At 44.4% G+C, this 27,545-nt stretch overlaps 1 protein-coding gene across 4 annotated transcripts; it reads left to right on the plus strand.

The window, feature by feature from the left end:
• The first annotated feature begins 1,258 nt into the window (after positions 1 to 1,258).
• LOC129380058 (uncharacterized) lies at positions 1,259 to 27,545 on the plus strand. Of its 4 annotated transcripts, XR_008614798.1 has the most exons (3): positions 1,259 to 1,510; positions 12,330 to 15,239; positions 26,762 to 27,545. XR_008614798.1 is itself a non-coding variant. In XM_055076827.2 (2 exons), the coding sequence occupies exon 2, from the start codon at positions 26,775 to 26,777 to the stop codon at positions 27,516 to 27,518; it is 744 nt and encodes a 247-aa protein (XP_054932802.1). In that variant the 5' UTR covers positions 1,278 to 1,510; positions 26,762 to 26,774; the 3' UTR covers positions 27,519 to 27,545. The 4 variants fall into 4 exon arrangements, 3 of the variants coding, with proteins under 3 accessions (XP_054932802.1, XP_054932801.1, XP_050044501.1); XM_055076827.2 differs by lacking the exon at positions 12,330 to 15,239 and having other exon boundaries at positions 1,278 to 1,510; XM_055076826.2 differs by lacking the exon at positions 1,259 to 1,510 and having other exon boundaries at positions 14,249 to 15,239.

The following is a 27,545-nucleotide window of genomic DNA, read 5'->3' on the forward strand; positions in this document are numbered from 1 at the left end:
TCATAACGCACAGTCTATCTGCAGGTTCAATAACAGTATATCAATCCAATCAATCAATCAATCAATCAATCAATCAATCAATCAATCAATCAATCAATCAATAAATCAATCAATCAGTCAAATGTGTTTATTTAAGTGCCCAGGAAGAACCTCGAGGGTCTTAGTGCTGGCGCATTCGGCAAAACAATGCGCAAGAAGAACAATACAAGCTGCACACACACACACACACACTACACATACGCGCACACATAAAAGAGAATAATAATTTCGCGAATACAGATTTTAACAGAGCATAAAATGTGTACGTGAAGAGAATAGAAAGGAAAAGTGGAGAAACAGGAAAAAGGGGCTAGAGAATGACGGAACACACAACAGATATGAGAGTTTTTGTTCAGTTCTTGAAATTTCTCTGAAGCTCCTTCCAGGAAAATATTAAAGTTAGGCATGAAGATATCCAGGCACTCTGAATGGGCGTTATAAGTCGCCTGCACTCTAGATATAGGGTCACAAAAATCTGAAGGCTGAAAGGCGCGCTGTTTCCGTCTGCATTTCTGCAGAATCTAAAAGCGCGCATTAGAAAGCAAGTGCGAGCAGCACATTTTTCCATGTATTAATTTGTGAAGAAAAGAACATCCGAATTGGTGCGTCTACAAGTGAGGATAGGTAACGTGAGTGTCTGTGTTAGCTCTGCGGAAGGTTTTTGACAGAATCGATGTTTAGATGTAGATGTGAACTTTTTTGCACACTTTTGAGAAGTTCACAATTTGATTTACAAGTGCCGCCCCAAATAACGGAGGCGTACTCAAGAACTGGAAGGCATACGCTCTTACATAAAGTTACAACTTGCGCAGGTTGTTTGAAGTCTCTCGTCACCCGACATACTGTCCCGAGCGTTCGAAGTGCACCCTAACTATTTGCGCTTGAAATATTCGCACCTTGAAACGGTTCCCACAATATTCGAGAGTTGAATTGCGCTTCATACACTCATATCCTTCGCACTAAACAGAATAAGCATAGTGAAAAAGGCCAACAACAGAAGCAGTAGAGAAAACATCAAGGCCAACGGAAAAGCGAAACAGAGACTCCTGATCGAAATCATTATAATTGTTCGTCTCACGATCAGGCATCACTTAGAACTCATCATTTGAGGCCTCACAAAGCAGCCAATGTAGATATAGCCTTGCTATGCCATGCACATTTTAACCTGCCCCCCCCCCCCCTTCTTTCCCGCATCTCGGTGGCGCGTGTTTTCACTTTGCTCGGAGGAGGGCGGAAGCGACATTGATGGCTTGCCGGTGATCAGATCGGGAAGAAGAAGGGCTCATTTGAGGAGCCAGTCGATCTCTACCGCCGAGGACTCCATGCGGAACCCCACTCGGATCGAAAAGTTGCATTGTGCGCATGCGGCAGCTGGAGACCGCGAGCAGCCACGCGCGCATGATTGATGCGTGGACCAACAGGGACGTCCGCAACGTTTGGTCCGACACCAGGAGGTGCGCAGCGAAGCCAGGTGAGTGCTCGAACCAGTCACACTGCGTTGAGTGCAGTACAGGTGCGTTAGTAAGCGGCTCGCCGTCGCAAGTGCGAACTGATGAGCATCGCGTGTTCGCCTTTTTGCTGTAGAAGTTAAGCAGCCAAGCGTTCTTCCGTTGGCCAGCGGCCGAATTCACAAGCCTTATCGCGTCCGAGTGTAGGCGGGCGAAACATGCGCCCGAACGTGGTGAATGGCTTGTCAACCTGCAGTCCTCGGTCACGACATTAAAGAGACGCATCCTAAGGATACTTTCCAGTGAAAGATCGACATCGTAGTCCAATGGCAAGGCGAAGGCATCTATATTTTTTTTATTATGCGTAGCATGGATTGAAAACCTTTATCACAACCTATCGCGAAGTGAGAAGATTTTCTTTATCTGTTTCCGCCTCCGTGTAGCTTACGCAAATCATGCCCTCTTTTAATACATCTTGAAAGATCTTGCACGCGCGCGTATGCGCGTGAAGTCATAGTGGATTCGTCATTGGAATGCTCGCTTTATGTAACGCAATTGTCGCGAGCACGCGGCATATTTAGACTATTTGGAAACCAGCCGTTCTTTACCCAGGGCATCATTGCATGTTTCAGATCATTTAATGAGAAGAAAAAAATATTGTATTCCTGAAACATGTGTTTATTAGTGCGAGGAAACGGACTAGCTTGTTCTTTCCTATATTCATTCCTTCATTCGTTCATTCATTCATTTCTTCTGCAGAAAGTGTTTAATTTCTTGGCGCCCGTAGGAGGCGCCAGGTAAGATCCTTTTTTTCCATATAAATTTGCACATAACGGCTAAAATTCATAAATTACTACTTATAGTTTGTAGTTTTCAGATGTACTTATAGTGGAGGTCTGTGATAATGCCTGTTCTTTTTCTGAAAAATGAAATGGGGTAGCCACAAGCCTGTGGTGCTTCCAACAAAAAAAAATTTGGTACCTGCGTCGCCAAGTTAAAAAAAAACTATTTTTTGGGTGTTGGCCTGCCTCCTTTGATAATAACGTGCTAGCTGCCGCCATTGGCTGGCGCCTAACCTAACCAACGACTCTAGCGTACTAGGTAGTTTGTGAATACGCGCCCAATCACTATCGTATTTTCTTCTCTTGGTCAAGGCGTGTTTTCTGAGATAAGCCAAACTAAAGCAGTACTTTGAGCACAGAGAGATAATTGAGATGTGAGAGGTTAAGCGGAAAGCAAACATCTAGTTTGCTTCTCAGTTAACGCTGGAAGGGAGGGGTGGAATTAATGGGAGACAAAGATGGGAAGATACGCGGAAAAGGGAAGCACGTGCACGAAAAGACAGGGGGAATAAAACGCACGCACGCAGACTCGAACACCAAGAAGCGGGCGTGTAAGAGCCGTCAATTAAGTCGCTTGAACGTAGAACCTCAGCCGCGCCTTCGTCGTCGACGTCGCCAGTTGCTGTCTTCGACGCGTGCTAGAGCGGTCGCGAGCGACCGTAGATCTCCTCACGCTGTAGCGATGACAATGGCAAAGGACATGTTCGGTGGTTTCCTGGCTGCCGCGATCGTCACAGGCAGCACTGTCGGCCATTCTGATGCGGCAAGCAAAAAGTATTCGTCGAGTATGCAGCAAGCCACCGTAGGCAGAGAACAGTTGTCTCGGTTCGAAATGGTCCAGTTGAGATGCGGAGTCCGAAGTGCAGGTCCGAGCGACGCAGTCGGGTGTGCCGGAAACCTGGAGCGTTCAGCATTAACCGTGTGGCATCACGCGCGAGCGTGCGGAGCTTTGTTGCTGCATCTATTCTTGAAAGCGTGATGGGTTCCTGCACGTCCTTTTCATGATCAGATCTAGGAGCTTCGTTGTCATGTTGGTTGCCCATGATGTCGCAATGGCCGGGAAGTCACTGAAAAGTAGGAGCTTCGTTGTCATGTTGGTTGCCCATGATGTCGCAATGGCCGGGAAGTCACTGAAAAGTGACGTTCTTGTCCTTTTCGGCAAGTTGATGACAGCCATCAATAATTCCAAGCGCTATAGTTGTGTGCTCAGTGTCGTCGGGTCAAAAGCAAAAAAAAAGAACAGAAAGAAAGGAAAATTGGCAGTTTCGCCCGAAGGGCGTAGCACTGACAGAGCAAGATTTAGCATTGTGCTTGAGCTGCTATAGGACGGTGTTCTAAATATAACTGTACGATGACGCGCGATACGCGGGTGCGCCAAACTTTCTGGCAACCTTAAAAGGGTTAACACTCTGTGTATATATGGGGCCTGTAACGACATCTCACAGGCGCCACAGCGCTGCCCCGTAAAGAGCGACGCAAGTGAAATTACATGACTTTCAGATTGCGAGCACTAATATTGTTTCGCACATTTCAATAATAAGAGAATATTTAAAATAAAAGGCATGCGCTGTGAAAGAGGCTTTTAATTTTTGTTTGCGCACTGCAATTCTGAAAAGTTCTGTGAGATACGGTCAAGAACATATGACTGGATTTAGCAACTTTGGCAATAGAATCGTTTCTGCATCTATCTTGTATATACGGCATAGGTAAACATAAAACATACGTATATATACAGAACATCATGGCGATTCCGACAGCGAAAATTCACCTGGATCCCATGTGTAATTGTTATCCCAATAATACTGTAGTGTTCCCTTGGAATCAGTGAAGGTGCTCGATTTTATATACGATTACTCGCGAATCCCCCGAAGTCTTCAACGAAGAAAAGCAGGCTCTGCAGCAATCGACGTTGTCCGGTCGGAGGCCTTAAACTTTAGGCTAATGGCTTTTGCAGGTAAGATCACAGATAGTGAAGAGGCACCCACAGTGGTAGGGCCATCAGTGTAAACCTGAAGATGCCGTTTGTATGTCTCCTGCAGCATGAGCAGAGATAGCTCTTTGGCAGCCGGTGACGAGAATGTACTGGGTTCGCTCGAATCCCTGGTACTGAAAGTCGAACTTGTGGTTGAGTCAACCACTAAAAAAGTACAATTAGTTCATGCGCATGCAAACAATATTTATGCAGGTAGTCGCTAGAAACCGATATGTTAATCCGATGGCAGTTACTCGGTGCTCGTCGTGGATTGCCACGATGCACATCAAAAGCCGAAACTACTGAAACTGCTGAGGACTATACCCAGACACGGCTCACATTACTTTGGGAGTGCTCAGAGCACACATCAGGCACCTTACCCCTGCCCCTTCTCATCACCTCGCCTCGCTGCCCAGAGACTGACTCGGCGGCTCTTTCTGTCGGACTACTTGGCGCAAGGTTAAACAGTTACTATCAACGATACGCGCTGTAAGGCAAAGAAAGCAACTCGCCAGTTAATGAAATTCTGTTGATTATATGCTGATTTCAAAGGTGTTCATGATGGATTGCGAACAATAATGTACCAGCGTCTGGATGAGTAATACTGTGGCTTTCCTTTATATTCCAAACTGACGTTATGCGAGTACTCGAGTTTGTGTCTGCTGGTGTGACGTGCTGAAGGCTAAGCAGCACCCGTGTGAGTGTTTTTCTTTTTTTTTTTGCGTCGGAGGGGTTGTGCTACCACTATTATCAGCATTTACCACTTGGAGCCACAAACATAGAAAGCCATCGAACGATAAGTCCTATCATATCGGCTCTCTGAGCGCTCTTTATTTACAAAAGGTCGCTGTAGAATTTATCCACGGACAAAGAACAACCAGGAACGCATACATGAAGTATTATTGCACAATGATAACGTTTCAAGCCTGCTGCCTTACAGTTTTATTTCGGTGCGTATGCAGTCGTTGTCCAAGATTCACGAGCGGCTGGACCTCAGAAAACGTTGAAATTCAGAGCAGTTCGGGACCGCAGTCAATAAAACCGTTCAACACTATGTTGTTCACATCATCATCATCAGCAGCAGCAGCAGCAGCATTATCATCATCCTATTTTATGTCCACTGCCCAGGACGAAGGCTTCTCCCTGCGATCTCCAATTACCCCTGTTCTGCACCAACTGATTTCAACAAGCGCCCGCAAATTTCTTCATTTCCTCGCCCCACCTCGTATTCTGCCGTTCTCGACTGCGCTTCCCTTCTCTTGGGACCCATTATGTAACCTTAATGCTCCACCGGTTATTTACCCTCCGCATTACATGACCTGCCCAGTTCCATTTTTTTTTTCTTAATGTCAATTAGAATATCGGCTACACCCGTTTTCTCTCTGATCCAAACTGCTCTCTTTCTGTTTCTTAACGTGATGCCTGGCATTCTTCGTTCCATCGCTCTTTGCGCGGCCCTTAACTTGTTCTCAGGCATCTTTGTCAGTCTCCAAGTTTCTGCCCCATATGTCAGGACCGGCAAAATGCATAGATTGTACACTTTCCTTTTTAACGATAATGGTAAGCTTCCAGTCAGGAGCTGACAATGTCCGCCTTATACAAAACGTACATTACAATACAATGCATCAGTACATACTAGAAATTAGAATACCATGGTGCATGCGCAGGCTGCGGCAATATTCAGCTTTCTTTTCCACATTCCACAGACCGTAAACATTAAATGCCGACTGTACATGAATTCCACAAATTCTATTCGCCTATACTTTCTCGATTTAAAATTTTCAGGGACGCAACACAGCCGATCGCATCGTATTCTGTCTGGGACATTACAAGCGTTTTCTTTATCGCGTACTTTTCACACAATGTTAATACGTAAAGCTGACAAGGTGATTGTACATACGAAAAAAAAAAAAAAGAAAGTGAGACGTATAAATAAAAAAAAGTGGGGCGTCCTATTCTCCACATGGGTAAGTTCATCAAGAAAACCATTGCACAACTTCGTTTCTCGCCTCTAGTTCCCCTTCACGCCTGCCTGAAAAATTATCGGAAGCGTCTCAATGTGCACTAGTGTGCTAATGAAGCAGCGTGCGCGTCTTTCGAATGTTTGCGTAGCGTTTACTGAGCAGCCGTGATACCAGCATCGTCTTTCAGGACTGTTCATTATAACAACAGTTCTCGGAAGACCTGCGCTCCATCGAAAGCTTCAAAGGCTACGCCAATCTCATGTATAGCGCATGATGCGTGCGTGGGGCTAATAATTGAGTAATTATTTATTGGTAGGTATGGATACGGCGAATTGCCGATGCCTAACCTCACGAAAATCGTAAAAGCACAAAGCTGTCACGGAAAGATGTCTTGAAAATGTTTAATTGAATAAATGTAGCGGAAATTGGACGTCGGCTTTGTACGTATCGTTGCTCTAGTGCAGGATAAACGCTTCGCACCAAATAGTGCCCATTGATCAGTATGCTGATAAATAGGGACTGCTTTGGGAAGATGAAACGAGCAATGGCTGCAACTGTGCCTCCTTTTTGATAAAACTGCAATGAAACCCCAAAAAAAATGCTGTCACGAGGACCACAAGCGTAGTTGCACAGAGAAGTTCCAGCGTGGCTGTTATATATCGCGCCGTTCCCCTGAAGGGAAGTTGCCATGAAAAGTCGGGCTGGTATGTCGCGCTGTCCATCAAAGGGTTAATGCGTCTCTCAATGGTTGCAGGAGGCTGCGCAAGACTGTCGCGGCGTTGCCTATAGCGAGCGGGAAAGGAATGTGTGTCTCCCAGCTGTGCAATTTGCTTGTGCAGCTGTTGCCCCTGCACTGTATTCTAGCTTTCGTGCCTTCGTCCAAGGTCGCCCGGCGTGGCTGCATTATGCCTGCCTTGCTACGTTGGGGCTCTTACGCTTACTAAAGCTCTGGCTCTCGCATTGCATGGCTTTTTTCTGGGCGCCTTCGACATCAGCATCCCAATATATCATCAAATTGTCCGACAATACTCAATGCTATCACGAAATGGAAACGTAATTTCTTGTTTTACAGTGAAAAAAAAAATCGCATAGGTTTTCTCTCGTTTCGACGCGCCAAGGACCATCTATATAAGTGTGCGTGTGCGTTTATGAATGTGTAGGATTTTTATTTTTAAGGGGTAGAGCTTCATTTCTATACAAGGCCTACAATGTATTTCCTAGAATTTCCTTTAACTACGAGACTCGAACCTCATATGTAGTGCTCCTTTATCTGTGCGCGTAATGTGACATATTGTGTCGTTCCTTTTATTCTTCCCTTCTTTGTAGCGTATACATGTTGCCATTAATAATAATAATAATAATAATAATAATAATAATAATAATAATAATAATAATAATAATAATAATAATAATAATGATGATTATGATGATGATGATGATGATTATGATGATGATGATGATGATGATGATGATGATGATGATGATGATGATGATGGTGGTGGTGGTGGTGGTGGTGGTGGTGGTGGTGGTGGTGGTGGTGGTGGTGGTGGTGGTGGTGGTGGTGGTGGTGGTGGTGGTGATGATGATGATGATGCCATCTTACAATCTTAGTACATCAGAAGGCAGGCCCGTCAAAGCCAACGAAGTGGCTTGCGTGACTTTCAGTGACAACAGAAATACAAAAAATAGAAAAAAGAACATTATTTAGTATCGTACATAGCTTATAGTGCTTCAGCAATTTTTTCAAATTTCTTTTCGTGGTTGCAGTAAATATATGATCAGGTAGGTCATTGAATATTCTTGGGACTTAAGCATACCTACTAGCTTTACCAAATCTTGTGCTGCAGTACGGTACTATAAAACGCAACGTTTACCGTAGGGCACTGGGAGCAATATATTCCTGTTTGAAAAACAGAGTTCCAAAGATGTCTTGCCACGACCGTTTCAGTGAACAAAGTTTTAAATGACGGAAGACCCAGATGTATAAACAAGTTCACATTGTCGGCTGAGGAGGAATTATACGCAATGGACTTCAACATACTTTTTTAAAATTCTGTCAATTCGACACTGCCTTCGAGAAGAGCAAAAACCGAACAATGTAAGGCCACAACATAAGACACTGTACGCTAAGGCATGCATGATATAGATTTTTACAGGCATCGGTACAATGGATTTAATATTAAAAGGCTGCGATGAAACACTTATGAGCCTGCTGCAAATATATGTCATGGGATCATTCCTCGAGAGATCACTGTCAAAGAAAACACCAAGGTATTTAATGGAGTTTACATATTCTACGGGGGCACGCTGACACGATTGTCAAGTACTACAGTGCAGAAACAAGGGTAAATTTTCAACAATTGTTTTAAGCGGATTTCTAAAACACAACATTTTTGCTTGTTTCTTGTTTATTGACAAACAGTTGTGAGCAAACCAGGTCATTGCATCGTACACACTATGTTGAAGCAACGCAACTGCTTTTGAGTAACAGACATGTTTAGTTTAAAGGACAGCATCATCTGCATACTGAAATATCATACACTTCGATGCAGCTGACGAAAAATCATTTATAGATATGTTAAAAAGAAGAGGAGACAAAATAGAGCCCTGGGGCACTCCAGCTTTCAGAGGTAATTTGTCATTGGTGAATAACTGGTTGCCTAATGATATCACCTGCGAGCGGCCGTACAAATAGTTTATTTAGGAACTGGTAAAATGGCCCCCTGAAACCGAGCAGGTATAGCTTTTCAAGCAGGAGTTCGTATGAACGGCTTGTGTCTAAAATCAACGAAACTTGCCACTGCGCTTCTGAACGAGGACATGATATCATCTTCCAGTGGCTGCCGGGACATTGTGGCATTGTTTGTAATCACCTCGCCTATGACGCTGCCCGACGTGCCCAGGCTGCCGCACCGACACTCCTTATACCTTTATCGAGAGTAGACGCTGCAAGAGAGCTTCGCAGTCTCGCTCGTACGATCACGTTAAGTTACTGGCATACGCCACAGAGCTCTAAGTGTCGTTTATACAGCCTCGACCCATCACTGAAACTTACATTGCCAGCAAAGCTTTCATGACGTGACGCAACACTACTGTGTCGGCTGTGGGTAGGAGTAGCATTCACCAACTCCTACAGCTATCGTATTGTAATGGCGGACTCAACAATGTGCGCTAAGTGCAAGTGTGAAGAGACCATCAGTCATCTTCTGTGCCACTGTTCTCGCTTTCATAATCAACGTCGGACTCTCCAGTGTGCGTTGAATAGACTGGACGACAAGCCATTTACAGAAGCAAAAATCTTCCGAGCCTGGCCTCACAGTTCATTAGCCCAGAAAGCAGTTCGAGCGCTTCTTCACTACCTGAAGGCAACAGACTTGAGTGCCCGACTATTGACATCCTGCACATAACGTAGTGCATGTGAAAGTGCGGTATACACTCATATTCTCTCTCTCTCTTTCACTCCCCATTCCCGTCCCCACGTGTAGGAGGGTAGCAAGCTGGACTCAGTCTGGTTAACCTTTCTGCCTTTCCATCTTCCTCTCTCTCTCTCTCTCTTGGTTCACAGTGTCGAATTATTAGAAGTAGCGAGAAACAATGCACATGCAAACATGTTTTGTTCTAAAGCTGTGTTTAATTCGTCTGAAGATTCCTCGAGCAGAGCAATGGTGCCCGTAGCGAATAATAACAACAACAACAACAACAACAACAATAATAATAATAATAATAATAATAATAATAATAATAATAATAATAATAATAATAATAATAATAATAATAATAATATTCTCTATGTGTGTTCGTGGTTGCGCGTCACTTGACGTCACCGTCCGCGCGCACGTAGATTAGTAATCTGGTCATAGGTGTGAATTCACTCTAAAGGAGGCGTAACATGCTCGACCTTTATTCAGGTGTTTTGTACCCTTGTCACATGGGCACCCGCGAACTCCGTCGACATGAAACTCTATCATGGAGATTTACGGCAATCGAGTTGCGGCCGTGCTACACGGCCCAATGCGAGCTTTCCAAGGGCGCCGCATGGGACAAAAACAGCGCTGCTGCGTTTACTTTCGCGCACAACTGCTCACATATGCAGTAGCCGTTAAATGTAGCTTTTAACGCAGCATGTAATCTAATAAAATCACAGCGAGAAAGTTTGCAATGTGTTACCGCAAGACCTTTGTTTTCCAAGAACAGCGAAGTTGAAAGCGATGCTGGCCACTCTGCACTCTTGCTTTCGTGCTTGGGCAGCGTGGGTCACGTTGTTCGAACGGTGCGCCTCGAGTTGCGATTCTGTGCTGTGTAATCGGGCGTGTGCGTGTATTCGCGGTGAACTCAACTGCTTCCAGATGAGTGACAAAGCGGATAAACAAACGAAATGTCGGAACGACATTTCCCCATGCGGCATGACGAAGCATTTGTGTAAAAGGTACAGGAGCAATGTCCTTAAAAACAAAATTAAAAACTCCAATTACGTGGCGTATAAACCAAGGCAAAAACAATAATGCTAAAATTTGTAAGTGAGCCAGTTGCGACGATTTTATTAGAGCGGTTTTCTTTGCAGCCGTTGCTATCTGGGAACGAGAGTACTCCATCCAGCGGTAATGGTTGGTCATCGCCGAAATCTCAATTTAACTTCCTTGGCGCAAGGGAGACCGTGTGAGGCGGAGCGCAGCTTCCTTGACGTAAAGACGAGGGAGTTACATGGAGTTCGCGGGTGCCCGTGTGACAGGGGTATTAGATTGCGAAGAGGGGTACAGTTCTACCCATTCAATCCAGGAGCTAGTGAAATCTATGTGTCCAAAACCTCCGTCGCAAATCATGGGCTGGAGGCGCTTTCAATGGAGTAAATAAGTCACTTGCCTCAATAAAGAGCACGTGGACATTATCAACTTAGTCCATATAGAATGATTATGACGAATGGAAATGCAGAAAGTCAGAAAGATCAAAGAACGGTCTCTTCTGATGCTTATATAGTTTCGCGCGAATATTTCATACATAATCTCATAGAATGTTTGTAAAAAGCACTGCTCATGCTGTCACCACCGTGCAGGCGTCTGCACCAGTGTGAAATCGTTCCATCCTGGAAACAGCGCGCGTACAAGGTAGTGCCCCCGTGCCCTTGAGCACCTGACGCAGTTGTTTGTCAAGCTGTTTGCCATTTACCTTGCTTCCTTTTCGACAAAGGCAGCTGTGCATCATTGATCACACTCGGAACCACCGATCTTTCTCCCGATACTTGTCGTTGCTCTGCTTTAAAGAAATTTTCATCGTCGTATGTACAAACCGCGCACGCAAAACACGAACTACGAGAAAGGAAGGGAACTTTCATGCTTTTGCACGTTCTTTCTCGCCGTCCCCGTTATGTGTCGGAACTGTTAGGAAAGTACATGACGCAAAATACGAAGTGTTTTAGCGGCAAAATAGTGTTGCGGTGTGCCACGGTAACTTGAACTCGCGACTTTATGCCGCTTAGGTTTGCAAAAGAAAAAAGTTCCAGGTAATATGCGGAGCCATATGTGGAACCACACTAAATGTGTAAGGAATAGGCGGCAGCAGCAGCAGCCAAGTGTGATTTGGCATAATCGCCTAATAATTGAAAGGACCTAGCTGCTTAAGTAAACCTTCACATTCACCAACAAAAAATATATAATAAATGATCAGCATTCTCTCTTTTCACCTCATCGACTATGACTTTTTGCATGAATTTCGGTAACAAACATTACCCACAAGCTAGCTAAGCGAAGGACTCGCGGCAGGGCATACCATGATATAAAATACTTTGATGCGTATCTCTAGGTGCACGTTAGCAATGCATTTGCGAACTTATTGCCCGTTTACAAAGTGGCACAATTCTCTACTCCGTAAATGGATTCTAAGCATCTTATGCTTCATAAAGTCTCTGTTACAGAGTCGCAGCCACAGGGGTGATTGGCATCCGCACCGTATGGACGTGATAGCCGGGTGCTCAAAATGTTCCAAAATCTTCCAATCTCATGTCCCAAAGTCCAGGCGACTTTCATTCCGTTCAAAACAGAAAACTTTGCTTCTTTTTCCTTCTTTACAGTGACGACCCTCTGATGTCCACTGGGGCGGCCACCATTCCTCTTTTGGGCCACGCTCTGTCCCTTGTCCTTTCGCTGACGCTACTGCATTTGGCGTTGCTGCCCCCAAGGCGAGCCTCAGTGCAGGCCGCACCATCAGCGCGCCAACGTCGCGAGTCCTTACTGGTCACGAAGATCTGCATGGGATCGCAGAGATTCACCAACACCGTCAACCTCCTGCTGTCGTTCGGGCGGCGGGTGCTGGCCCAGCCCAGGCCGCTGGACGTCGGAGGAAACTTCGGTCTCAACTTGACGCTACGCGGACTCGACACGCTGTCACTGCGGGGCACGGCAGAGACGTTTTGCGACGACAACGTCGCGCAGGCGTGGCTTCCGCTCAGGTTGTCGCCAACCATCGTGCTCACTCTGATTTCCCCGCTGCCGTACCTTCCTTACGTCCAGAAGGACATCTCGGGCACGCTGAGCGGACTCGAAGCCAACGTGGGTTTGCGAGTGGACAGGAACGACCCCAACGGTCGTCTCGTGATCGCGTCGCTCGAAGTCGTGAACGTGGACGCTATCGACGTGGAGCTGAGCTCGTTCGCGGCCTTTTCCGGCACGCCACTCACCTCGTTCTTTCAACTGCCCGGCATGACGAGAAAGATCGCGCTGCTGGCGCCCGTAGTTCGAGCCGCATTGCAGATGTTCATCGACCGCGGCGGGTTTAGTCTGTAAATACGTGAACGCCTTCGTACAACCAGCAACGAAAGCAGTGCCGTAATGAAACAGCAGGAAACTTTGATTTCCGTTGTGAAGCAGCGTGGCAGCTTCGCTATAAGAGGTCAAAAACACCTATTGGGCACTCGCCTTCCGTATTAAACATGCACTTGACTGGAGAACCGTTTAAGTACAAACGCTTATACTCTTCTCCCGAAATAATTTAGTGGATACGTTCAACTTGGAACATTAGCAGCCTTAGGATGTGTTCCGATCGCAGGCGTACCAGGTTTGTCAGCAAGTCTTGACATGTGCGACGTTTCCGTGGTCAACGGGAATGTGAGGGACTGCAGCAATATTTCTTATATATAGCTTATTCAATTTGTGAGAGCATAATTTATGCAGCTGCCAAGGATATATGGGTATAGTCGTGAACGAAAGCCTGATGACCACAGACTTTGGGGAAAGAAATATATCGCAGTCTAGTCATGCAGACGGAAGAGAAGTGGGGCTGCCTACGTCATCGTCGTCGATCCAATGCATTGCACTGACAGAGTTCTACAACTACGCTGTCTGCGTTCGCTGCGCTGTTTACACAGTGTTCTTTTCGCTGATAAAAACCAGCAACCAACGGTATTTTAGTACGTTGTCGTGAGTACATTTTACGAAGGAAACATATTGATTCATGGGGTTTAACGCTCCAAAGCAACACTGGAGCTATGAGAGACGCCGTAGTGTAGGCGCCCGGATTAATTGTTAGTCAAAAGGGGTTCTTTAATGTACAGATAAATGTAAGTACGCGAGCTTTCTTGCATTTCGCCGTTATCAATATGCGGCCGCCGCGACCGGGATCGAACCCGTTACCTCGTGCTCAGTAGTAGAACTCCAAAGCCACCGCGTTACCTCGGCAGATTTTTCAAATAAAGAATTAAATTATTACACAACGTTGTACGTGTGAACTTTCCTTCATATACAGTGCCCCTGAGCGCTGCGGTCTCGTCCCCAGTAAGTAAGCCAAATCCACATGAAAGGTAGTAAACCCACGTGAAGCTTGTAACAATTACCCCTTCCACCTACACGTAGGCGGCCACGTCCGAGGGATCGTCGTCATTACACTCAAATCAAGTCCGCTGCAAGACTAACACGCGTAAGACAGCGTTCGAGCCTATATTATTTTACGGACATTTGACATGGTCAAACTGATGTGGAGTAGTTGCAACATTCGCCTGAGAAATAGCTTCGATTCCTTTACGATTCTTCGTAAAACAGTATGAAAGCTCAAGCCGTCAAGGATGACAAATGACGTTTCACTATAACAGTAAGTCCGCAATAACATAATCGATTTAGAGACCCTCGTTAATGCCCGTAACATAGACAGGCGCACCTGGATTTTAAATACGAACGGCATGCAATAATATGCCCATAAATCATTTGCACGGTCGATATTGGTTACTAACCCAATTTCTAAGAGTATATGTGTTCCTGAAAGAGCCAACTCAGGTTTTTATATCGAGTGATAGCGTCGGATAAAAAAATGAAAATCAAGGTTGCTAGCTCCCAGGAGTGAACATCCGAGGCTGATAATGAAATATGAATACATCCGGAACAATTTCCTCCGTGTACGGAAACCATACATAACTTTATACATCTGCGCATGTCTAGTAAAAACCCCGCCAGAGTCAATAGACCATAACTAAATGGGAGCGACTTGCTTTCTTTAATTCTTTTCAGGAATGAACGTTCCTCACTTGCTATTCTATTTTTTCCGTGTTTCCGCATCAATGATGTGGAAGCGGCTCGCTGCCTGTGCTTAACGACCGTGGCCATGAGGCCCGTTCCGAGAATTGACGATGGTTGTTCCTGAAGCCCAGGGATTGTTTGCGCAGGCTGATTTTTTTTTTTTTTCCATTGTGCCACGGCAGATAAGAAAGTTGCATGTTCCTTGCCTGGTTGCTGGATGTGGGGATGGCGATGCAATTCGCTAGTAGGGAGAAAACAAAAAGATGAAGTTCCACTCCAGATAATTAATCAAGTAACGATCGAAATGGCATGGCCCGATGACGAGGAGTACGACGAAAGCGGCACGAGGACAATAATAACGATGACCATGGATTTGATGGCACGACGAGGGTCGACGCTTGACACATCGTGGACGAATCCTGAACCTAGGGCAGAGACAAACACCGTCTTACTTTGAGACGACTTCGTATGCTCAGGTGACGTGTACATTTATTGTCTTGCTTTATAACTCATTCTCTCTCTATTTCTTTTCGCATCTTTATTTTGGTGAAACAGTTTTATTAAAGGCGTTGGTTCGCTCACTCGTCTGTCAAATGAATATTATGACGGACTCGTGCGACGGACGCTAGAAAATTTGGCCGACGTACCATTTACAGCTGTCGCTGTAAATAAAGGCAGGAAACCAGTCCGTAAGTTCTCGCACAAAGCCCCTCGGGTCTCCCTTTTCCTCCGTTCCGTTGCAGAGCGAGAGCCTCGAATTTGGCAGCGCTGCTGCTATGAGCTAGCGTATACGAAGGTTTGTCAACCAGTTGCTCGCTCCCTACGTTCTCGTACCACGTGACGCCTGCACCTGGTTAAAGAGGTGCTCCGCACACGTGGCTAACGCTCCCTTGGTTTAATCTTTTATACAAACAAAAATGGAAAATAAAGTTGAAATGAGGATGGCGGCTGTGGATGCTTAAATGGTACACGGTACACCTAAAACGGAAGGCGTGGGTTCGACTCCCACCTGCAGAAAGTTATCTTTTCACCCACTATTATCTCCCTTTACCTTAGTATTTTTTACCTTTCAATTATAAATAGGAATTAGTTTTCCCTAAGCGTTCCCCGGCTTCATTGTCTGTGACTTCGTATAGTTGTGACTAAAGAGTGATTCACTGTTTTTACATGCAGGATTTTTGGAAGAAACTGTTTGAAATTCTTTTAAATAGAAAAGATGCGTTAATTAAGCTGTTTCCTCGGTATTACGCTAACCACAGAAGCATACATTTTGAAACGACTAGACGTAGAAATTAAAGAATTATTTAAGAAGATTAGGATGATTAACTTTTGGACGCAAAGGTTCAGACTATTGATCCTGAAGCAATGCTTAAAGACTGTCAGCTCGTAACCGACTCTGACGTACAAGAAGAAAATGGTGCTAATTTATTCAGTGCAATAAATTTCGGTCAGTTTCATTCAGACAAACTAAATTGAGCTGCTGAAGGACGCGACTCGCTGGTAGCAGAAGTCCATGAGGGACGCGACTGTTTACGCCTTCCCGACGGACGAGCATCAAGCAAGGGCCCTTATCAAAGCAGGAGCTCGCTCGAGCATTTATTAAATGTAAATAAACAAAAGTTGTGAACTGTGGTAGGTGCATTTGGTCGGTAGGCACCCTACTATGTGCCCTAACCGGTACTGCACATGCTCTAAGTGCCTGGCTGTTAGACTAAGTTGCCAAAACGTGCACTGCGAGAAGCTGCTATCGGCGCTATGCTTCACTAATACGTTGGATTATGGTCCACTCTTCCAAAGCCCTTTTCCTGAATGTGTTGACAGCAAATTAAAAAGAAAGAAAGGGCCTTTCTGTAGGTAAGAGCTTTCGGAGCCCTCATAAGATAGTACGCATGGCCAGTGTGAACGATTGACATGCCAGAGATTATTTCATTAGACAGCGCTCCACGAAGTTGATAAGCTCTGCCCGAGGCTATGAACCTTTCATTTTGATTTCGATGACCCAACGCATCTCGAAAAAAAGAAACGTTATGTAGGGGTACGGGGAGTTCATTTATGAAAGCTAGTCTGGAGAGGCTTGCCTTACACGACACGCCTGGCATGCTGGTCCACAGATGGCACAAGAAGTGACGCATATCGATACCGCATACGTTTCCGTGACAGCATCTGAGACACATAGTATATTCCAAATGTGGCGAGTGATACATATATTAAAAAAGTTAAGTATAGAAGGACAGGGAGCGGAAGGTGCTACACACGCGTGATCCATCACGTGCCCGTGTCAAAGGCACATTGAGCGCAACCTTTTTATGACGACTGGAATGCGCTTTCGGCGCGGTGGCTCGTCACGGCGTCATTCGTGCTCCACTTTTGGAAATTTATTTCCTCATACCCAATGAGAACGCAGCTCACGTTAGCAGATGCCTCCGAACATGAGGTTTGCATTATTCAGCTAGGCAGAACACTATGTCCTGTCATACCGCCTCACAGAAAAAGGTGTCCAATTATTGTTACGGCTTACATGTGGCCAATGGTTACACTTGTTGAAAATTGAAACCCATTCACTGCGGATACGTCTGTATCACTATTAGCCAATCGTTACTACTAGTTATGCCCAAGCAAATCTTGCGAACCGTTTCTTTATAACTAAGCCACCACTGATTTTTTATTATTTATTTACATTTTTCCTACAATGTCAAAAGACATTGCGCAACGGTGGAAGCATGGATTATAACATAGCACAAATAACAATACATTCTAATACAAGATACAAACGTTTTAAATGTGCAAATATGCAAAAGTAAGTAGAGTACACACATAAATATACACAAAATACGTTATATACAATAAGTACGCATCAGGGGAAAATAATTTGATTGATGTTGACATTGCCACAAGGAAGAGAAAGAAATAGATAATCCTAAATTGTTTTAACAACGTCATCTGCAAGCCAGTTCCCTTCCTATGCTATTTAAAAAAGACAAATATCCAGAAGTGCGTGTTTTGTACGGGTACTCTAATATTTTGCTTGACTTGTATCGACGAAGCGAGACGTACGTCGGTTCTAAGAGGCATTTGTGGGTTTTAATGGCAGTCTCATTGTAATAGATACTGTGGAAAAATTTAATCCGTAATTCCTGTCTTATTATCGTCAAACGTTGCCACCCCAATGACATTTTTATTTAAGGAATACTCGTGTACGGATGATACTACATACAAAATCTAGCAGCTTTATTTTGCACTTTCTCCACTTTATCGATGACATACTGCTGATGATGGTCCTATACTACACAACCACAATCTAGTATATATCATGCGTACCAAAATTAAATTGTTTGTTTTAAAGATTGTGAAGCTCGCTTTAAATTTCCTCATGTGAAATATAACATCTTAGTCGCCCTTGCCACTGCAACATCGATGTGCTCAGATAAGTAGACACCAAGGTACTTATAGCCCGACTGGTTGCTAATTACTGTATATATACAATAATTAGTCAACTATAATTGATGTTTTAACTTCTGCCTAATCTATGGACAAGGTTGGTAAATGCTATGCAGCAAGATTTCCAGACGTTTAGGCTCATATTTCATTTTTGGCACCATTGGGCTATTGTGCATAAATCACTCTGCAACGTTTCGGTACATTTCCGTCATTTTATTTCCCCAAACACACCGCAGTCACCTGCAAAGAATCAAATGGGAGATGTAATATTTTAAACAATGCTAATAATATAAATTAAGAACAGCCGAACAGCGGAGATCACGGTTACGGTTGATGATATTGATCCGTTAGGGACACGGTTTGTTGGAGATGATTTAAATAACTTTCGATCCAATTAACTGCATTAAGATTTATGTTTACAGAAAGCAGCTCAAATTCTAATAGCTTCAGTGGCACCGTGTCGAAAGCGTTAAGGAAATGAAGGAACATTTATCTGCTTGGAAGTTACAGGCTAAAAAACGTGAGACGTAATGCTGAAATTCAACTAGCTGCGTTACAGATTAGGGTTCATTTCTAAAACCATGCTGAGAGGGCGTGAAAAAGCTGATTGATTGAATCAAGCTGTTTGACCATTTCACTGTAAATGATGTGCTCAAACAACTTGCAGCAAATTGCTGTTAACGAGATCGGCCTGAATCCTCAACGAGTTTTTTGTCCCCTGATTTATGCACCGGTACGACTTTTGCAACTCCCCAGTCGTGTGAAACAATTTCATTGTTAAGTGTGATGTCGAATATAATGCTCAAATACTGTGCAATAACGGTATGAAAATTCTTAAGAACGACCGGCGATAATCCACCAGGACCAACTGCCTTCGTTCTGTCTATGTGTCGTAGCACGCAGTCAGCCCCGTTAACGTCACTTTGAACGTCCGGCATTGAAGACTGCGTGAGGCTACGGCAAGTGCTACCACCTCGCCAGGCACACTTTGAGCGAATACCAACGTGGAGTATTCATTAAAAGCCTCAGCCTTTTCTCTATCAGTATTTATGATTTTAACCTGCATGGTCAAAGCAGGAGCACTCATATCATCTTTCGGGCTCTGTTTTACAGTCTCCAAAACTCTGTTGTGCTTTTCTTCATGCTATGATTAAAGTGGGAAATAAATTAATGCTTATTTTTTTATTGTGACTTTGAGGATCACGCTTCCGCTTCGCATTTCCTGCTAGTTAGACAAAATAAAGTTATAGCAATTCTTTTTTTGTATGAACGCCTCGCTTTTCTCACCAACCTACGGATATGGCCATTAAACCACGGTTTTTGTATAGTGCTTCTTTTTCGTTAGCATTCTAAAGTGCACATACCGCTAAACTAATTCTAGTAACCTATCGTGAAGAGGATAACTTATCATGAAAAGTGCACAACAACGCTAAAAGAGAATAGTTTTGCGCTAAGTGCATGAATGTTGGGAAGTACAGTTCTAATTCCGCAGAAATAGCGTCAAAGTCTCTATGCTTATACTTCCATATTTTTGTTGGAATTACTTCCAGCACTTGGGCGCCTCATATATTTAAATCTGTCACACTGGCGTTATGGTCAATGATTCCAGGGCTCACAAACTCTTTAGAAACAATGTTGGGGCCATTGCATAAGACTAAATCCAAGATGGCATTATGTCTCGCAGGACCTTTTACATACTGGGAAATACAAAGAACACATAAGTGTTCACTAAACACATAGTAGACGCGTGATGAATGTTATCTACTTTTGATAGTCCAGTCGAAATCTGGCAAATTAACTTCCCCGCTCAGGAATGCCCTTTTCGGAACGGTGTCTACCGTTTCAGTGAGCAATGCTATCGGAGTGTCAACGTTGTCTCGTGTTTCTCTGGTTATTCGTTTTTATAAAATGCAAACACATTGGAAAAAGTCCCTTATATCCGGCTATATATATATAGAGGTAATAACGCAACACTTCCGGGAATCATCGAAAAAAAAATGCTGAGAATCAAACATAACACACAAAGGTAATAGCAGGAACAGAAGCATGCTAGCCCTACAAAAAGAAGTAAGCGAAAATAATAAAATTTTATATAATCAGCAGGCCTATTTTCTACCTAGCTAGTCGGTTCTCTCCCGCGTTCTGTTGAGACTGGAATAAATGAATTGCATTTTAAGAACTGCCACAGGGCTCTAAACTCAAGGAGCAATATTTTGTATGTGCTCTGTTTAATTTATTTACAATTTACGCCGTGTTGCACTGTGGCCAAATAATAAAAAGAGAAATAATATTGTCCTATAGGTACGCGTTAAATGCTACAGACTCCTCAGCGATCGCAAGTCAGATTACACGAAGCTGTAATTCCCTATAATACAAACAGATCTGAAGCCAAATTTGAAAAAGAAATAAGTAAAAAGATAGGAAGTAAGTAAGAAAGCTCAGGCACGACCTTGACCACTTTTCTCACATCACAGTGCAGATTCCTTCAGGAAGAGAGGGTATACGCAATGTGTTTCATGTATGGCACCTCCTCTTTCTCTCTAACCATTCCTCTTTCCAATCCTGTTACTTCGGTTATATATAACCTTCGCTAGGGGCCTTGTCTCCAAGGGAAGTAGCTTAGAGTGTATTGCCAGATCGCTATAGAATCTAAGAGTCCACGCTATCGCAACCGCACTGGAAGCAGTGCAGATACACGCAATATCTGCGCGCGCAATCCGCGCTCCTCGTTTTGTGTACGCATCACCAAACGCGCGTCGCCGTCGTCCTCGCAGAACGAGCAAGCCGACCCCTCGGGCCAAATGGCACTCAGTCAAGGTGGTCAAAGCAAAAAAAGAAAGAGTGTGGGGGAGGGAGGGGAGGGCACTCTCAACAGCCGCGAATGCGTTCGCTTGTTGTCCAGTGACCACTCCTCTCCCGCCCTGACGCTTGCGCGTGTTCCTCGTGCCGGAGAGAAATGAGAAGTCGCGGCAGACGTTTCACCGATCCGTGAAAGAGACGCTGCATCGATTATGAGAGGCGCCTAATCAAATCGGCCAAGTGAGCATATCGAGTGGCAGCTTATACCGCGGCCGCCATACCAAGGGCCCTGGCCTTGCGAGGCCGCGCCGGGGTCCGAAACTAGCTGGTGGTCGTTTTGCTCGAAGTGCGATGATGAAGAACGACGGAAGCTTTCAACGGCAACGCGGCGACGACAGCGCAGCCTGTAGAAGCAGCAGCGTCGAGTGAGTGGGCAAAACACTTACTGCTCTTAATCCAAAAAACATCGATGTTCACCGGAAGACTGTGACTCGGAATGATCAACAGTGACTAAACAAGGAACGTCTCTGAAGCCAAAGCTTCGACAAGTAGGCTTGTCTTCGTCAAGGCGAGTTGATTTCGCCCTGACAAAGAGAAGTCCGCTTGTCGAAACGTTCGTCCCGAAGATGTCCCTTGTTCGACAACTGTTGATTACTGCTCTTAACCATCCCGACCTGATCGAGAGAGACACGGGCAGAGTGAAACACGAGCACCCGCGCGCTTGTTTTTAACATATACAGCTCGAAAACTGTGTCCCCTCTCGGGACTTTGACTGCCTCGCTCACGTTGAGTGCTCTATACGTACGCAAAAGAATCGCCGCAGCGAAAGCAGAAATGGTTTCTTTATGCTAAGGACCGTGCCGATAGTTAAGTAATGTCATGGATGGACGAGGGAGCTTTCCAGTTACAAGTATCGCGGACGCGGAAAGCATTAGTAGATCATTAGATGGATAAAGTTCCCACACCGGAGTGTTAGCAAAGCGAGAGAGGCAGAAAAGATAGACAGAACTGCTAAACCTTTTTATGCGTGGCTGACGCGTTACTCAGAAACAGAGAACTACCGGGAACAAAGTGGAATAATGAAGCTGACAGACTCTAGTCTCAGCTCACGCGCTGCTTTCTGGTAAAGGAAGTACAGTGGCCTGAAAGTAGTTTATGAGGAAGTTTATCACCACAAGGGCCTCAGTCTCCGGCTCACTCTGTAACTGTATTCTGTCCTTCGGACGATTAAAGTGGATATAATAAACATCTATGACGTCCGTCCATCTGTTTTCCTGTAACATCATCTTGACACAACACATGTAACGTGAAGGCTAGCAGATTAAGAGTTAGGCTAATAGTGGAAGAATATCTGATCAATATAATTTCAGTCATTACTCATTACTTCCAACCCCAATTTGTTTGTATTCTCATAGGGATTAAGTAGTAGAGCTGTATTTAGGAGAAAAGTGTAAAGTATATATTCCTGGAATGTCAGTGCATACTGCTGCCAGCTCCAATTTACCGAAACCCAATTTAACGAATTTTTTTGTTTTTGTTTTTTTAGCGAAGTGCAAGCGACACGCTGAGTGGGCTCACTCTTTGCGATAAGTGCGTATGCAGGCAAAAAAAAATATTTTTCTCTTGGGTAAAACGATGTCAGTCTTCGCAAGAGTGTTATAAATGTTTTTGACATAACGAAGTCCTCGATCTAACTATATAATTTTCAGGTCCTAATGACTTAAATAAATCGGGGTTTCATTGTACAAGCTTCTACTGATTTACAATATTATGACTTAATGATGGTAACAGCATTCTTATTTTGTGTCAAGAACATTGAGAACTTTTACAACTTCCGAGAGGTTTATATAAGTTCCAGAGTTGTTAAAGATGTCGCGAGAAAAATTATTAATATTATATTCACATTTCTGCTGAAATAGTAGCAGAAACTTTCGCTAGAATAACTTTCATTCATGTTTTCACCTGGTGCCAGGGTTTGCTGCGTGATTCAGTAAACTTGTTCCTTCGTCGAGTTCTGCAAGAAAATGTTGCTGCTGTAAAAAAAAAAAAGGTGTTAGGGGGGGGGGGGGGGGGCACTTCGGCAGGTCTGCTATCATCTCTTTCATGTGCATGACAAATAAATTCTGGAAGCCTGTCGTCTATCTAATTTTCAGACATCGCGTATATATATGCGCAAGCTAAAATAACGGCTTGAAATCAGTGGTGCAAATGGAAACAGTCATGTTTAAAACGCGTCGCACACATCTTGAGACAAGTGGGGCAGCCTGGTGTATAGCCATGCATATATATATATATATATATATATATATATATATATATATATATATATATATATATATATATATATATATATATATATATATATATATATATATATATATATATATATATATATGTATGGCTATAAACCAGGCTGCCCCACTTGTCTCAAAATGTGTGCGACGCGTTTGGAACATGACTGTTTCCATTTGCACCACTGATTTCAAGCCGTTATTTTAGTGGGGCAGCCTGGTTTATAGCCAGGCTGCCCCACTAATATATATATATAGTGGGGCATAGTAGGTTTATATATATATATATATATATATATATATATATATATATATATATATATATATACTATACGCCTGTCATTCCTTACCGTTTATTTACCAATTCAACGTTGCAGAGAAGCCGGTGACATACTACACATGTTACCAACATTTTCAATTCAGAATCATTCAGTCACTAATTCAACCAGTCAATAAATCAAATAATATATTAAACAGGAAGGATGCCCTGCCTACTGTTTAGATCAGCTGTGCACTAGTTCATTTAAAATTTCTTGCAGTTCACATTGAGGCACTTATAAACAGACCTTAGCTCAACATTTCCGTAATACTCGCTATTATATATACCGTATACGCTATATATATATATATATATATATATATATATATATATATATATATATATATATATATATATATATATATATATATATGTGTGTGTGTGTGTGTGTGTGTGTGTGTGTGTGTGTGTGTGTGTGTGTGTGTGTGTGTGTGTGTGTGTGTGTGTGTGCTTTAGACAGAGAGAAATGCAAGATAACATTTCACGGGTTTGCTGCGACGTCAGTATGACGTCACGTACCAAGTTTCCTTCTCCGCTTCTACTGAGCACTAGCTGCATTTGCAGTTTACAAGATAATTGAAGTGGCTTGTACTTTTCCGAGAAGACTCGCATGTGAATCAGTCGATATTGGTCCCGTACCTCTATTTCTTTCTGAATTCCAGCGTGGAGCCTAAATCTGTTGACACAAGAGAAGTACTGAAAAAAATCAAGATTCTTAAATAATGTCTGTTTTAAACAATACAAAGATGCAAGAAATGTATTTAAACGAAGGTTTGAAGACTTCGAGTTATATAGGGCCTTAAAGGGGTAATAAAGTCCGTTTTACTTAAATGAATGCCTAATCGCTTAACTGAAAGGGAAATCAAATTAGTCGCTGATTTTCCGGACTCCCAGTTTGCGAAGAACTAAACGCTTCCAAATGTCTCAGCAACGAATTTGACTCTTTATTGAACGAACTTGTGGCCAGAAAGACAAGCAACGCTCGAATTATGGCGATTGCGGCGCGCGCTCAGTCGTCGGTCACCGCAGATGATCCCACGGGTTAAGTCCGTCAGCTATTTACACATGCATGTGCCACCGTATATTTTTTAATTATCGCTGGCACTCGTACGCATATGAGAATGTGCACTATTCTCACTGGGCGTTCAATATGGTTAGACAAGACACTGCTGTGGAATCGTCGACAGCATTCAATAGCTTTAGGATAGAGTAGGCGCGCCTTGCGCCGAGGAATAATTTGATAACTGCGATAACCCGGTGAAAAATGGCCACAGGCCGAAACCAGATCGGTGGACGCGGGACAATATGATGAACTGGAGGATAAAGCCAGCTCGCGCTCCTGCGTCATCATCATCATCGTCATCGTCATCATTCATTGCCGGAAACCAGGCGAGTTTGCTGCTCAAGACTAACAGCACCATGACACTGAAAAACAATTTCATTACGATAGTGTCGATATCGATTCGGCTTGGCTTGCCCTGACGTAATCTTGCTTTCCCTTATGTTTATGTCTGGGAACATTTAATGCCTGTCGATGTGGCTTCGTGGATATGGCTTTGCCCACGTAAGCACGAGGTTGCGGGTTCGGTCCCGGCCGCAGCGTTCGCATTTCTTTCTTTTCTTTTTTGCCACATCTGTGGTCTCCAGACATTTGCTCGCGTCGGCATGCCCATATGAGTTTGGCAGCTGCATAAATTATGTGCACACAAATCGAACCATGCACACAAGAAATATCGTTGCATTCCTTTATATTTCCGTTGACTGCTACACCTTTTCAGTTCATTTTATAGCGATGAGGGTAGCTACATGGGTTTTTGTTGGTGTGGCATCTTCTACTTTCTTGTAGCGCAGGCAGAAAGGCGCTTCGTACAAACAGCATTTTATATCATCCTGGTTACAACAGCAGCAGTTACAGCAAGAAGGGCTAGTGTGCTGTTCGGGCTTTAGTTCTTAGCGCTCAGCACGATCAATGGAACTTCGAATTTAAGTCATTCCTAAAAATATTTTAATATTAGTGTTTTTTTTTCAGAGTGCACTGTTTATCTCAAATAGCGGCCTTTCTCGGTTAAAATAGAACGTCGGGAATTGAATTCTCTGTGCACTATTGTTGGCTGTTTGGTTGCAGCCGAGGTTCGCTGAATCCCCATTGCATATTTTGCGGACAGCTGTTACCTTTAGCTGCTGAAGGCATAGTCTAGCGTACAATATCCGTTCCCACTTCCTGCGGTGCTTTACAACATCCACATGTCGCACACCTCTTCCTCCAGTCAGACTGACACAAACTAACAAAAACTGACTCTTTATTTGCACTATAGCTTCTATTTTTCCTCCTTCTTTTTCTTATACTTTTTTTAAATGGTTATTAACCTTGCATCTTTATTACTGGAAGAAGCGTCCACTAGCACTGCACTGAATTAAATAAGTCACCATTAGGTCATCCATTGTATCAACCTTATTCCTTGAATACATCAAGGAGCAAGGCGAACATTATTAAGAAAAAAAAACAACTTACGCGTTTAAGCATCATGGTAGCTATATACACTCAAGGGTTTCGACGTACAGCGGGGCTTCATCACGCATTAATTCCGGCCTAGAGGCCGTGGTTACGTATACTCGTTGCACCACGGCACTTCTACAAATCGCGCGAGAACAGGTTTCTTTTAGTTATTCATGGTCGTCCATAAACAGGGTACGTCACTAATGCTTACGTGGTTGGCAAGATAAGCCATCTCGTTTCAGATCACATCGCGCCTCCGTTCTATAGCTCGAAAACCTTCCGGGATACTTGCGCGCGTAAAGGCACAGAGCGCGTACGAAGAAGATTTTCTCGTTTCTTTTTTTTTTTCTTTTATAGCGCCAGCGCCGATACTCACGTAACGTAAGGCTGACGCGCGCGCGCGCGCGCGTGTGTGCTTCTCGACCTTTTCCTCGTCGCCGCACTTGAAAGAGCGGCCAACGGCGCATCGAGCGTCGCATACCGAACAACGTTACACGGCAGTCACGATCGCGCCGCGACGCCTCGTTTGCGTAGCCGCCGCTCACTCTCTTCTCTGTTTCCTTTTTTTTTCCTCTTTCAATGGCGGTAGCTATGCAGGAAGTTTGGATCTCAATCTATGCAAACCTCGCCTTCTCTCGCACCCTTTCCTTACAGGCGCTCTCCTCAGATGCGGGGGCGGCGTTCTGCAACAGCCGCCGCGCGTTGTCCGGCGCGTGCCCTGACCTTGGCACTATTGTTGACACTGCTGCACTTGGTCCTCCTGCTGCCGATACAGGCCGCTGCTCAAGAGGAGGACATCGCGACGACGACGACGACAAAGAGACCGACGGCTTCGAAGCCTCGCGAGAAAGGGCTTGCCAAGCACATCTGCAAGGGCACGCAGAAGTTCACCAACACCATCAACCTGCTGCTGACGTTCGGCAAGCGCGTGTTGGAGGACCCGAGGCCGCTCAAGATCGGCCAGGAGCTGGGCATGAACGTGACGCTCAACGGGCTTGACACGCTGTCGCTGCGCGGAACCCCGCAGACTTTCTGCAACGAGAGCGTCGCCGAAGCGCTGCTACCGCTCAGGCTGTCGCCTTCGATCGTGCTGCACCGCAGGCGCTCCATCCTGTTCGGTGCTAACAGCGACAGGAACGTCTCCTACACGCTCAGCGGACTCGAGATGGACGTCGGAGTGCGAGTAAACAGGAACGACCCGAACCGACACGTGGAGATCACGTCGCTAGATATCGTGTACGTAGACGCGGTCGAGATCGAGGTGAAAACGTTCGCGCCCATCTCGGGCAGGCCAGTCACCATGTTCTTCGAGCGGCCACCCACCGCCGTTAAGCTAGCTATACTTAGGCCCATCATTCAGGCCGGGTTGCAGAGGATGATAGACAGCGGAGGCTTTAAGTTATCGTCGTAATAAAATGTTGCTTTGTTTGTCGTGTTA

This window comes from Dermacentor andersoni, chromosome 2 (genome assembly GCF_023375885.2).
Source record: "Dermacentor andersoni chromosome 2, qqDerAnde1_hic_scaffold, whole genome shotgun sequence".
Taxonomy (NCBI): domain Eukaryota; kingdom Metazoa; phylum Arthropoda; class Arachnida; order Ixodida; family Ixodidae; genus Dermacentor; species Dermacentor andersoni.

Bases quoted from the DNA above. Each gene is read 5' to 3' on its own strand.
- LOC129380058 (XM_050188544.3), top strand. From the start codon at position 21,352: ATGATGAAGAACGACGGAAGCTTTCAACGGCAACGCGGCGACGACAGC. The intron at 21,426-26,761 runs GTGAGTGGGCAA...CTTTCCTTACAG, and splicing joins TGTAGAAGCAGCAGCGTCGA to GCGCTCTCCTCAGATGCGGG.